Source organism: Apis dorsata, unplaced genomic scaffold (assembly GCF_000469605.1).
Source record: "Apis dorsata unplaced genomic scaffold, Apis dorsata 1.3 scaffold_87, whole genome shotgun sequence".
Taxonomy (NCBI): domain Eukaryota; kingdom Metazoa; phylum Arthropoda; class Insecta; order Hymenoptera; family Apidae; genus Apis; species Apis dorsata.
The window spans coordinates 804,579-819,407 of NW_006263385.1; the positions used below are offsets into that span (position 1 = coordinate 804,579).

Sequence of the window (14,829 nt, forward strand, 5' to 3'; positions counted from 1 at the left end):
CTTGTATAAAAAATAATAATTATTATAATAATATACGTATTACGTAGCTCTAGTCAATAGAATCAAATAATATTAATAATATCAAACTATATGCTGTCTTGCAGATAGATGTAACAAAATATAGTACTCATATAATAATATGCATTTTACAAGCGTATTTTGATCCTTGCTTTGATATTGGTGTTGTGATACATGTATAGGATGTGTATATGTTTATTTAATTATTCATTCTTTTTTTTTTTTTTTTTTTTTTTTTTTTTTTTTACCTTTTCACATAAGAACAAAAAAATGAAGACAACAGTGATGCAGTCATGATCGCGATGCATTCTAGTCCAACCTAAATGCGAACTAATTACTAATTTTTAATTTTTAAGATGAGTGTATGTGCGTAAATGTGTGTATGTATACGTGTGCACGACATGTAATTTTACAATAAAAATCACGCGATGTGTGTGATGATGAAATGATTCGTTTTTACCAGTGGCACGTTAATGTTGTCTCACCTTAAAAAGAAAAAAAAAATGATAATATAAACCAAAAGCTATTGACAATTTTTAATATCTTGTCGCTCGTTTCAGATTCTACGACGTTGCAGAGAATCATTGGTTATGATCATTGTATATTCCGTTTCTGCCATAATCAAGATAAACTTGGGTTTCATGGGGCTTATACGTTAAAATAAAAACCCTTCGAGAACGATTGATAATTTTTAATTATGGAAACTTATAAACGGATATATATTCTCTAAAAATCATTTTAAATTAAAATATATTCTTTAAAATTCTTATTTCATTTATGTATTTTTTTTCAGGGAATTTCATGTTCTACTGGAAATATCTGTTCTCAAAGAGTTGTCTTCAAGGAAATAATGTTCTTAAGATACCGATGTAATGCATTTGTCTATCTTAAATATTGCAATATTTGTTGCAATGGTGATCCACTACGGCGGATGAACGTATATTTTCTCTTCTATCTCAATCTCGACAAAAAAATAGAAAAAAGATTACGTATTTCAATGAGTAATACTTGTTCTTTGTATAATATCAAACGATCCTGGGATACTCAAGAGGATTCTGAAATGATAGCAAAGTATTTAAGGGAGTATTAAATCGATGCTATTCAATAGATTTTCGATTAATTCCGTATATAAATAATAATAATAATGATATAAAACAGTTGATGCAAAAAAAAGGAGAAGGAGATGATTTAAACGTTCCTTCGATTAATCTGGAATATTGGAAATGGGAAATAAGAATCTTTGAATGTTCAAACTGGTGGTATGAAACTATTTAGTCCGCTCGAGAATCTTAATCAAGAACTTATATATAGTTGAACGTGTATGAGCGCAACATTATAAAGAGATAAAATGCTCGATGGCACCCGTCTATCTTGGAATGGCGACGTTCAAAGTTATATTTCTATCTCTACGTACAAGTCTTGGTATAAAATAAGCTTGCTTCGTGCACGTCGATTGGTCGAAATACCGACCATCGGTTTTTCTAAACGTATAAACAAGTATTTAAACTCTAAAACCGACGATTACAATAAAATAGAGTGGCATTTTTTTTTTTATCATATACATCTATACGTCATACGTATGTAATATATATATATAATATATATATATATATATATATAAATCTATAACTTAATATTTAACGGGGATAAGGGCGGGAATTTCTTAAATCAATTTTGATTGATTTACATGCAGCCATCGTGTTTCAATTACGATGCCAACGGTACTCTATAAGCTAACAACCATCGATATAAATTGTTCACAAATGAAAACAAACAAAAAAAAAATTATAATATAAAAAACGAGTCGCCTTGCATGGTTAGAAATATATTTCTTCGCGATTTTATGCTTCGTTTATGCGTATTAAAAAATGTTTATGCGTATACAGATTGTTCGATCGTTACATTTCGTGCATACGAGGTATGTTTTTTTTTTTTTTTGAATTATAAATTTCTTCGATATTAGAGTGTCGATGTTAACCAGTATTTTCACGAAGAAAATTCGAAACATACAAAAGAGAAAAAAAAATATCGATAAATAAAGTTTTTATATATCTTCGAAATCAATTCGATCAAACATCACCCTGTATCCACGAAATTCTCTACATCGTCGAAACTATCTGTATATCGATCTAACAGACACGATCATTCAAAACGTTACACAAGACGATCACTATCAACTAACGATTGTTTTTCTTTCCCTTTTTTTGACTTCTTGTATTCTTGTACGATATGAAGAACAGTTCTGAATTTCCTTCTCGTGTTTCATTTAAGTTCGACTTATGACACATAGTCCAAAAACTCGTGGATAACTTGGACATTCTTCTCTCCTAAGTTTTTCTTCTTTCTTCGTAAATTTCTTAAAGATAAACACTGGTGGGGTAAAGTGGGCAATTGATTATTCATCATTCACCGAAATCCTCTTCTCTATCTTCCATTTTTCTTCTTCTCCTTCTTCCATTTGCACTCGACTCGATTTCTTCAAAAAAGCAGGTCCCTGAAGAGCTTTTTCTGGTCGATACTGTTCAATAATTCTTATTACATTGCACCGTGTCGACGATTTCTCGCGTCCATCGACGGTTGCCTTTGTCCCTCTCTCCCTCTCTCTCTCTCTCAGACTTATTTACACAAAACGACGAAAGCCACGTACGATGTAATTACATCCATTTTTCTTCATCTTCTTTGTGCTTCTTTCGGCGGCGCGAAAGGTTCACGTGTTGCCGCTCTCGTGAACGTGCGCGTGGCCATGCGCGGAATTGAGGGGCGAGTGAGCTATGTGCGCCGACGCCGAGGGTAGTTCGATCAGGGTGACGTCGTATCCCGCGGTGGCGGGTTGATCACTTGGATCACCAGGATCACCAGGTGATCCAGGATTGGCCGGATTGCGCTCGTTGCTCGGATCTGGATTCGGCACTCGGGAATGGGTTACCTCCAGCAGGAACAGGTCCTCGTCCACGTAATATCGGATCATATCGTCGTCAATTTTCGCTGTAATTCTGTAACACGAGGAGAAAACGACGATTAAAGAGGGTGGACAGAGGAGGAACGAGGTTAAAAAACCCTTGCTTAAAATCGAGGGACGAATATTGGACGAACGAACGGAGAAAAAAAAAAAGAGAAATCGAAAGGCTCGATTATATAGATTGAATAATAATAATACAATAGCGAAACGATTTTGAACGATCACGATACAATGAGAGATCATATGGGTTTCTTTGTGTTTCGTATTGATCGGGCAGGAAAGAAGAGTGAAAACGAGGAAAGTCTATCGCATTCTGCCTACAGTCTTTCGATTGATATATTTTAAGCAGAGCACGAATCTCTTTGGTTCGCGTTCATGGTACGACAGATCTTGATGTTTTATGTATTGACAAAGAATTAATATTTCTCTTCGATATCGAAATGATTCCAAAAATCTGTCGCATCAACGCAATGATTTCAAAGTCAAGAACAAAATTGGATTCTATTCTGCCCGAAAAAGAAAGTAAACGAATAATCTTCCCATTGCCAAATGAAAGAGTGAAGAGAAACGAGAGTCGAATGAGAGTGAATATGCGTGATGAGAGATATACAGGCATGCGTTGGTCCAGACTAAGAGGTATCGTGTAAGAAAGCGAGCAAACAAATATGCGTGAGCAGTTGTGACAGAAGAAAAATAAAGGACAGAGGGGAGAGATTAGTGGATTAGTCGAGTGTAAAGTCGAGGAAGACGCATGGGAGCTCTGATGTTGTTGAATCGATATATATGCAACGACAAGGATTCTGCAGGGTGAACGAGTGATATGCGAACAACAAAAAAAAAAAAAACAATAGGGGAAAAAAAAAAAAAAAAAGAGAGAAGAAGAAATAAAAATAATGACGACGAGAGAGATCAGCAGTACCAATCAGGAGAAGAAGCAATTAGAGGAAGAGACAGACAGAGAGAGAGAGAGAGAGAAAGAGAGAAAGAGATATATGTATACGTGGACAAAGACAGTAAAAAATAACTATCGATTGGTATGGTAGTCGAGGTGGTATGCATAAGGTGGTGTGAGGTTTTGGAAGTAAGGATAGACTAGCAAACCAGGCAACGGAGAGAGTCAGGCAATGTCACCGTTATGGCATGCACTACTGTGTGGGCGGTGCATGCAAGTAAAGATGACACTCTACTAAACTTACCCCTTTGTGTTTTTGCGATAGAGGTTATTAATACTCGAGGATGCAATTTTGTACTTTGACTCAATCTGTAAAATAGAAAAAAGTAGAACATTAGAATTTTGACAGTGCTTGCGGACCATCGGTCTGGGTACTCGATAACCGAACAGCTTTCTTTTCTTTTTCTTTCAATTATTTCTTTTCTATCTTTCACGTTACGACGTGACGCGGCGCTTATTGAAAGGACAGATATCGAGAGTAGAGTGAAATTAACATTGATGGATAAAAAAAAAAAAGGAGAAGACACGTAGAGATAATTTGGAAAAAAAAAAAAAAGAAAATGAAGGAGAGAAAAAAAGAAACGAGAGACTATATATATATATATATATAGAGAGAGAGAAAGAAAGAGAAAAAAGGATCTCTCGTTGTTTGTGGATAGAAAAATCATTGAACGAAATCAATTTCAATTGGTTAGCACGATCGATCTGCATAAAGAAATGGAAATCCGTTTCTGCGGAAGCGATAAATTCGGTAAATTACGGAGAGAAAGGAGGACGCGGTAACAGAGAGAAAGAGAGAAAGAGAAAGAGAGAGAGAGACGGTTTTCTTTTCCACTTTTTTCTTCTGCCACATCTGATCGTTATTAAAACAATATGAACTTGCATACGTGTCAATAATGTCCAATAAAAAGTTAAAAAGTAAGAAAAAAAAAAAAAAAATAAAATATCGGCACCTCTAACGTTGAAACCAATCGATCGTTTCTCGCGATCACAGGGGTTAATGATCCGTGCGCGTGTGATTCATCGCGCTCCGATCCATATTAATTATTGTAAGGATTTTGGAGGAATGATGCATGCGCGTTAATATTAATATCAGCGTAATGAAACGGTGCAATAGGATATTAATAAAATGGTGTAGTATGCCTTCACATGCATAGCTAATATTTATATCTATATAGATACATATGTGTGTGTGTTTCGTGTTATTCTCGCGCATCACTCATTATTCATACCAGGTATATGTCGAATCGAATACGATCTCGTGAAAACGTAATAAATTGGCCCTGTCAAGATATCGCCAGGTTTACGTCCAAACCTTTCCGTATGTCACTTTCTAGTCGTGGATTTGTTGACCGTACTGGTTTCGAAATATTCTATCATACTTGTCAGTAGAGGTAGAGATAGACCTTGAATCAAACTGATATCGCCGTTCTCGAACGCACCTGGGCTTAACAACTTATGCAACAACGTTCCAACGTTCGTGTGCATTTCTGTGTTCGCAGATTCGCGTAATTTTACTATTTTCCTGCCCTTTAGAAACCCGACCCCGAGAAGTGTCGAAGCTTCGACGTCGATCGACAAGATTACGGCTTGCAACTTTTTTGATCCACCGAGATTATTATATAAATTTCTACTCCTTACTCGTTTCACTGCGCGTTTACGACGAAGCATTAAAAATCAAAACAAGTGAGTCGACGATAAAATGAAATAAAATACGATCCTGATTTCGAGATTTCAACGAAGTTTTCTTCCAACAGGGAAATCTTTGTGGAAACAACTTTCATCCGACATTCTCGATGTATCTCTGCAACGTGAGAATCATCTATTCGCTATTCGACTTTTGATAAATTCTAAACAGTACGATTAATCAAATATAAATATTATTAATTTCAACATTTTTGCAAAAGAAACAAACTGACAGAACGAGTGATCTGCGCGTGTATTTGTCTAATTGTGAGTGGATTGTTGCTAATGTGATGTGTAATGTTCGATAATAAAAAATCCTTGATGTTTTCTTACAGCGTTCAACAATCCTTGAACTGTCGGCGGTGTGACGTGCAGCGGCGTGTACACGTCCTCGGACTCCTGGCGAACGTACAGCATCACTCGTTCCTCGGCGTCGGTTGGACGTAGATGAGGCGGTTGCTGTTGTAGATGCAGCCGATTTCCTACCCCGGACACCACCGTTCCGGCGAGGCCTTGCTGCACCCCCTGCAGCACCGACCCTTGCAGCTCCTGCACCTGCATCAGCAACGAGTCCTTCTTGTCGTGTAGGCTAGTCAGATTGTCGGGCGGAAAGTGGTTGTGGAACTTGAGGGCTGGCAAGCTGGGTCTGCCGCAGGCGGGATAAGGGCTGCTGCCCCCCGCCTTCAATCCTCCGCCCTCGCCATTACTCAGGGACGATGTGTCTGTATCGCCACCGCCCCCGCCGCCACCTCCGTAGAAGCCCGACAACTCCATCGTCGAAAACTGTCGTGGAACAAGAAATATACATTTTTCCATCTCTTTTACGAATGAGCTACTTTGGTACATGAGCTACAAGCTTTTTATCATGCTTGTAATATTAATATTTCTAATATTTTTAAAACTAAGAAATTCGAATTTTTCTAGTTATAGATATATGAGTTTAAATTTTTACTCTTTTTTATTCAGTGTTCAGAGAATTTTGTATTTGCTGTCGAAGTATATATATATGTATTTTTTTTTCAGATGCTGAATAATTGGCTTTTTCAATCGATACTGCTCGTTCCGGAACGTTTGTTACGGTTTTTGTTATGGCGATATAAGAGTTGCGGTTAGTGGAGAATTTTGGCGATGTTGAGAGCAGAGGATTGTGGATATTACGCAAATATTTGGGGGTTAAGAATTATTTGGTTAGTTCGTTTTCTTTTGCAAATTGCAAACTATAACTAATTTTTGAGACACGAACACATTCACGGTTTTCGCGTTCGATAATTCAATGTGATTTTGATAGTGTAAGTGTCCGTGAAAGTGTTAGTGTTCAATTAGTAAAGAGTAATTTTTTCTTTTTACAGGAGAAAATGAAACAGTGTTTCCAAGCTAGATACAATATTCTCTTGACTACGATCTTCTCTTTGTGTTTCAAGAAAAGCATCGTCATGCTTGTGTCCATATAAAGTCAAAAAATAAAGTAAAATAAAATGTATAGTTATAAACACTTTTTTAAACTTTCATCCAATCAGAATCTTAAGAAGTACCTTGTCTATAGTGTGCTCCGCTGGTGGAGAGAAGAGGACCGGAGGTTTATGAAGATCGACCATGGAGTAAAATTCGCTGCGTTCCGTGACGGAATGATAGAGCTCGTCGAGCTTTTTTCTACCGGTCGCCGTCATCTTTCTCTTCGCTGCTCTCCTCTCCTCGTCACGAGTCTTCCTTTCAGCTCCCTGTGCATAAATAACACCAAGATGATTCATGAGATTGGCTAGTTGGTATGATTTTTCTTTTTATTCGAATCGTTCGTTAAACGACGTAACGAGATCGAAAGACACAGAAGAATAGCTACCTTGTCGCAAAACACTTTAATCTGGCAATAGCCGCGATGCGAGGGTGGTGTGTACGTGTGAGTGTGTGGCGGTGGGTCTTCGTACGTGTCCACCTGGATATGCAAAGGCAATCCTTTCACGCCTTTTTGACTGGAGAAGTCAGTGCTTAGACATTGCACGGCCACGTTGATCTGTAATACACGGAGAATACATGGAAAATCATTCGTATAAAATACAGAGACTTTTCGCGTATGGCTCTAAACCGAATGAATAAGCACAGTTCCATTTAAGTCCCTCAGATTGTTAAATGCAAATGGAATCTCTTTAATGAATGATGAAGGACTCTTATACCTTCGCCGAGGATTCGAGTGGGTTCCAATAAACGGCAATCGCATTGTGTGCAACTTCTTCTATGCAGCCCACCAGTCCCACGCTGTTCTTCGTGTCTGTAATGGTATAAATTGTTGTTAGAGTTGCAAATCATTCTATGATGCCTTGAAAGAGCATGGTCTTTTATTTTCTATTCAATTTTATTTATTCGTTTGCTCATGGTCAACGATACGATTCACTGACTTAATCTTACCAAATTTATTAGGATCATCCTTTATCAAGCGGCTTGTGCGAAAAAAAATGATAATTAAAATGTAAATATAATGTAATAACAATGTATTTATTGAAATTAATTTTAGTTTGATCAATACGATTATTAAAAGATAATTGGAATTTTGATTTGAATCGATTTGTTTAAGGTTGATTTAATGGTGGAAGAAGTTGGTGATTCTACACGCTTTACTTACCAGCATCGAGGATACGTTGCTTGACAGAATGTTGCCTTCCGTGCCAGAACTGCCACGCCTTAATCTCGTCTTCTGGGCTCTTCTCTTCTCGGAACATCAACATTACTACGCTCTGTGCGACAAAACATCAAGAAACACGTAAGTACTTTATTAAGCGTGATACTATAAGGACAGATGAATGGTTTCCGCTCTGACGCGTTTACTTATATTTTTTTCATCTTTTTTCAGCCATGGCTTAAGTAACTTTTTCGTTACTAACTCTTGCAATTCCTGTTTTATCGTTTTATCGTTAAATTTAAGGATGCGCATATCTTTTTACAACTATTATCACCAACTGTTTTTTTTTCGGTTAAATTTAACATATAATTGTAACTATTATCTTATTTTGCAATTTCTTTTGATAAACCGATACGCGAAACTATTCATCTATTTACAATTAGCTTCGATATCTGTAGATCTAAATAGGCATAAAGCTGTAATAATAATCAACTCGCATTAAGAAGGTGATGGTTATGAACATTTGATAGCATATATAGAATCACTGAATGAGTACAAAAGTGACTATAATTTAAGGCTTTGAACACAAATATGTATTTATTCAACTCGAAACGATAAACAATAATCTTTCTTATCCTTGAACATATTTTTAATTATTATTTTTACAAATTACATTTAGATATAGAATATTAAAAAGGATACATGATAAAAAATTAACTGTGCCTGGAGAAATATGTGAAAAAGTCGATTACCGCGATTGAATCGAGAGGTTAAATCTTTCTTGGTATATCGTGTCGCTATGCAGAAGTGAGTTCGAACGTACGCACAATTACATGGATCATAAATTACACGGTAGCGTATAATTATGTAACGTAGATTATAGATAGATTATAGATTCCAACATCGACAGGCTACAATGAATGGTCTATCCGGTGCCTATCCACGGAATTTTTCAAATTTTACGCATAATGACGAGCACGACACGATTCTCAGTAAGTATCATTTATCCAACAATGATCCTTCGAGGGACGAAACAATGCTCAGTCGGTAACGGAACACCGTCGAGAAATCTGCTGACACATCGGTCGCACGAAACGCGAAATTCGCGTGAGCGTGACATAGGACACGCTCGAGCGAGCAGCAGTGCACATACACATGCATATAAATCACGCTGCACCATATAATCCAGTAGCATAAATTGCACCATTCGACACTACTAATTCCCAATAAACGGTCGTGTATCCTTAGATAACCGCGTTTTCAACATTTTTTCATTGGCAATATGTCTAGTTGGGTGATCGTGATTCATTGGTAAAAATATCTAAAACGGGTGAAGTGTAATTACATTGATTAATTGAGAAAGACAACTTGCCCGCCATTTTTGTATTTCGCGCTTTCTTTCTTTCGCGCCCGATATCGAACGATTAATCGAACGATTAATCGAACGATTCTAACGTTCGATTAATATGGCGGGTTTCGATAGTTTATAGCAAGTCGCGTTACATCGCGTTGCGTTGCATCGTGTCGCATCATATAATTACGGAATATAAAGTTTTTCTATACAAAATTGTGAAAAAAAGGTTTTATAGTTCTTAAGAGTGTATAAAAACTAAGATAGAAGATATTCAAGAATTTCAGACCGTAGTCAATTTATCAAGAAAACGTTGTAAATAATTTTCTTACGGGTGAGGCTAAGAGAATAAATCTTCATGATTGCAATCATTTTCGTTGAAGGGATAAAATTATCATTTTAAATTTTAACAAGCTTGAAAATTTTTAAATATTCGAATAGTCAAACGCTGTATAATAGTTAATACGATATATGATAATACGATTTGATAGAAAGAGAAAAATTGTTATTGGAATATTATCAAATTCATAATAGACTATGTATGTAATACATAGTGTGCGTGACCAATGAGAATAGAGACTTCTATCGTATATTTATTCAGTTCCTTATTGTCCCGCCGTTTAAACCATGAGATCAGATAACTTTAACCTTCGCGAACCAGTTACAACACGTGTCCTCGGGCCATTTTCGCGGGTTAATGTTTCTACCATGAGTTACATACAGATTGTCGACAAATAATTTAGAATCAGGCAATCATTTAATAGTATATCGGTGGTATGGTAGTGCCAATGAAAAATCAGCGTTGCTCAGCCACCAATGATAAGGCTTCACGTGAGCGTGACATCGGTTGCCGCGACAGAAGCACGCTTCACTGCGCAGATTGGTGCGCACCCGTGTTCGCTAGCGACGCCAAGAAGAATTTTTCGTGATTCGGGTGAATGAACGAAGAATTGTGTGCTGCACAAGGAAATAGTTTTATCGATAGACCAAAGTTAACGTGAAAGAAGACGGAGAAAGTGTTTGATGCAGAGAGAATCAGTTTGTGAAAGCAACAAGAGAAATGTATACGTTACGACAAATATCGACAGGCACAACGAATAATACGTAAGATGAATATGCAGAAGAATGGAAGTCGAAGCTATAAGAAAACAAGGATTTGAACGAGACGGGGAAAGTAGAGGATAGTTATGAGTAAATACTACAGAGATACAAGAAAGAAAAACAACAATACCAGAGCAAATGGGAACGAACAAAGGAGGAGAACAACACCAGTAAAAAAGGTAAGTGGATAGAGTAAGATAAAGTAATAGAGGGGAAGTAAGTAAATAAATGATGAATTTGTAGTTGTGAGTTTCTGCTTGCGTGTATACATGTATATAGCTAGTTCGTTCGATTTGCTACGCGGCTAGACGCTCGATTAGCAATTAACAAGGAAGTCGTAACTCCTAGCGAAGGGGATAGGGAAAGGGGAGAAAAGAATCGGCAACTTTATCAGAATGGAAATTGCTAACGGTGCGCCATACTGCCAATTAGAGCCGCGAGAACAAACGACCTCGTCCGACTTCTTCTTTCGATGCAAGCGTCTCGACGAGCTGCATGAATTCTATTGCTCGTAGGAGTCGGAGATCGAGTACGTAATGCTATGCATAGTCCTAATGCGATTTAAGAGGAATACCACTGCATAACGATATTATACATAGTACATTGCATATGTGTCGTGTTATATATGTTATATTTTATAGCCGACCGATTTTTGGCGCCACATGTACAACGTATCTTGTGCGCTGCTTATTATAATGAACGCTAGAGGGCAATTGTCTTAAACTTTGAAACATTGAGAGTTGGACGTATATTTCTTGTTATAAATATATATCAATTTTTTTTATAGCAACGTGATTATTTTTAAAAGTATTAAAAAATTTTTTTTTATTATTATATTTTATTTTGAAATAAGCAATTTTTCAATATATTTATCATTACTGACATTATATTTATAACTCACAAACATTACACATTAATTATAGCTGAACAAAAATAATATAAGACTTTATAATTATACGTAATTCATTCCGATTATATTTTTATTCCGTTGGTCAGAATCAAAGTTTAGATCGTAAGTTAGATAGAAAATTTTCAAATTCGAAATGATATATATATAGATAATAATAATAATTCAATCAATCGTATAATTATAAAATTATATGATTAATTGTAAATTTATGATAAGTATCTTAGTTAATTGTATTCGTGTTTCTTCTTAATAATATTTAATTTTACCTTAACAGTCTGGCCAGCCTTTAAAGAAGGTTTGTCAGGATCAGGAACATAGTCTAGCGTGATTCCATAGAATTGTCCTTTATTAATATACGTGATTCTATCATCCTCTCGACGCTGCGACGTGCTAATTGGTGACTCTAGATGATATTTGAATCCATAGGCGGAGAATCTGCATTTAGAATATTAAAAATATAATCATTCTTTATTCATTGAAATAATGTAACGTATATTCTAATAATATATTGATTTATCGACATATATAGAAAAAAATATAAAGATTTGATCATGAATGTCAATGCGTGAATGAATGAATAAATGATTTTGCTGTCTATTTATCTATAGAAAATATTTAATTTTCATATATTAAGATACAATTACAATAATATTCATAATCATGAAATCATTTTTAATTTTTTTATCAAATAATAAAAAAATAAAGATATTATGTGACGTTGAAATAATTTATACTTTTATATTTTTATATTTTTGCAATTTTATTTTTACTGAATCTTATTTAACTCGTTCCATGAATATTTCATAGAATATTTGCGGTTTTCGTTGCAAATATTCCGAATGAATGACGTCAGTTGTCACAACTGATGCGCATCTGAAATTGTTTCTTAATCTTTCACATTGACAATCATACGATATCGATACGCGTATTTTATTTTCCATTTCAATTAAAAATCTTTATTTGATATTTTGAAAACGATTCTAAGAATCCTTTTAATTTCTTGCCCCATTGAATCATCAATTTTTTCCGAATTATTTCAAACTTTCACGATTGAAATGCCCGAGAAACCGATTTTCAACATCTCATTACGCGACGTTACTCTGGCTACTGGTTTCTCCCGCTGCGATTAACTCAGTCTAGCCACTCTAAATATAGTGCCGCGAAAAGCGAAATAAAAGGCGCGATTATCCTTATCCGAAGGAAGCTTTTCCCCAGTGGCGGAATGACGGCCTATCGCGGTATAAATGGCCAACTTTTCGCCGCCGACCTATTATCTTTATCTTGCGCGACGACACGCGTCTCCGTTTCGTATTTGCCGCGTTTTTTCCATTCCACCTGGTGGAGAACAACCAGGACAGTGCCTTGCGAGCCGATAACCGAGCCTGGCCCGGGTGAATGGCCTGCAAACACATTCTGCTCCTGTTTGCACCGACGCCTACCCGCGGAGCGCTTTATTACGATTTCTGTCTGTATAGGTTATAATACAACGATAAGATTCGTTCTTATCGTTCGAGAATCCTTTTCCTATTTTCGTGGACGAGGCAATTATATTATATTTTCGTGCCATTCACTTCCGGGAAACGAATTTATAGATACTTACATTTTTGGTATCTGGATTTTGTCCGCGTCGTTCTGCCTTCCAAAATCGTGCCAAGGCCGCGACCTCGGGGGATTCGGGTTAGGATTGGAGTTGGTCGCCGCAGAGGACACCAAAGCTCCCCGCTGCACCTGTGCTTGCGCGTGGCTTTGCTGTAGCTGTAGCTGCAATGGTTGGTGGTGTATAACAGCACCGCTCTCGAGAACCACAGCAGCTCCAGCGGCCGTTCCACCGGGACATAATTCCGTGTAGTCGAACGAGGACTGCATAAAGAATAACGATTCTTGTTAACAATACGTGTGCAAGTAAGAGGCGGCAAAAATCTTTCTACTAGCTTTCGTGTAACAGATATACTCGGGTTTCCCTCCCCCTTTCCCCTCTCCTTCCTTCAGGATTCAATAATTGCCAGTCTCTAAATAGAAATTGTGCACATCTCAGAAATCTGCTGTGAAACGCTGACAAGCTATTCATGCTCGTTTCCTCAATTATTAACCCTTAACCGATAGGGTCAAACAGTGCTTACGTAACTGGCGGCATCTCGGTAACAACCAGTTTCTCATGAACTTTATCTAAATAAACGCTACCGCTTTTACTTCCACTCTGAACTCTACTCGCAGGTTTTTCTTTCCCCTTTTTCTATCTTTTTTCTTTTCTTTTTTCTTCTTAAAAATGAATCGATTCCTTTAAATTCCTTATTTGCCTCGAATTTTAGAAATATTTTATTACTCTCCTCGCAGATCCATCATCTTCTAATGATAAATAATGAAATTACAGAAATTATTGCATCCATGGCTGCAAATTTTTTCTCTGTATATTTCAATCGTTCGCCCCCAATTGGAAGCGAAAAAAGGAAAAAAGGGCATAGAACAGGCCATTGCGGTCTCGTAAAATTGAGCAGGGCCGGCCGCACGCGATCTCACCCGGTGGTTTGTTAATAAGAGGCCCTCGGAACGGTTTATTCCCTCGTACGTCTTCATACGAGAGTTCTTCCCTGAGAGGAAACCCTGGTTGGTCCGTTGGATGCATGTAACACGGTTACCGCAGCTCGTTACTCGACCTGATGAACGGCATCGCGGAACCCATCCATCCAGTCCAAGGATCAACGAGATCCAAAGTATCAACGAGATCTTTGTTGCCCTTTTTTCCCCTCCTCGAACAAACCTCCCTCTGTCCGAGTTATCCACTAGAGAATCAATAATCCATGATGGCGGTTACCGGCCATCCATAATTAGGAATAATAACATCTCCTCCCCCTTCTCTCTCCCCCGTTTTTCCATCCTTATCTCATTCGTTTCTCGAGTTATACGACTAATTATAGGGATAGAGCGTGGTGGATCTAGTGGTTTTAATTGAATTTATAGCGGATCCACCAGACCAACGTGATGTAAATACGATATAAAAAACGTATTACACGATATTGTATAATGCTCGTTTGTTCGCTCGAGTATCCTCGATTAATTTAATAAATTTACGAGGGGAGTTTTTTTGACAATAACCAAGTACGCAGTATATTTGTATAACAGTATTGGATTATAGATTATAATTTCTAGATAGAAATCTTCTCTGTAATAATTCTAGAAAAATTTTGTTGTCCTTAAAGAGTGTGGTCGTTTTCGATATTTATTATCGCTCGATTTTTTTTTT

The 14,829-nt window shown here is 36.9% G+C and overlaps 1 protein-coding gene across 3 annotated transcripts in view; it reads right to left on the bottom strand.

Moving 5' to 3' along the window:
- Positions 1–53: 53 nt before the first annotated feature.
- Positions 54–14,829, bottom strand: part of LOC102679780 (protein grainyhead) — an 82,574-nt gene continuing 67,798 nt past the window's right edge. Inside the window, exons 6-14 of one of the 3 annotated variants that reach the window (XM_031508444.1) lie at positions 13,189–13,448; positions 11,855–12,023; positions 8,230–8,341; positions 7,784–7,878; positions 7,453–7,623; positions 7,148–7,333; positions 5,949–6,170; positions 4,174–4,238; positions 54–3,011 (exon numbers count right to left, since the gene is read on the bottom strand). In XM_031508444.1, the coding sequence (XP_031364304.1) occupies positions 2,726–3,011; positions 4,174–4,238; positions 5,949–6,170; positions 7,148–7,333; positions 7,453–7,623; positions 7,784–7,878; positions 8,230–8,341; positions 11,855–12,023; positions 13,189–13,448 (1,566 nt within the window). In that variant the 3' untranslated portion in view covers positions 54–2,725. Of the gene's footprint in view, positions 3,012–4,173; positions 4,239–5,948; positions 6,399–7,147; positions 7,334–7,452; positions 7,624–7,783; positions 7,879–8,229; positions 8,342–11,854; positions 12,024–13,188; positions 13,449–14,829 lie in introns of all 3 variants that reach the window. The other 2 variants (XM_006611406.2, XM_006611407.2) reach the window with 2 other exon arrangements.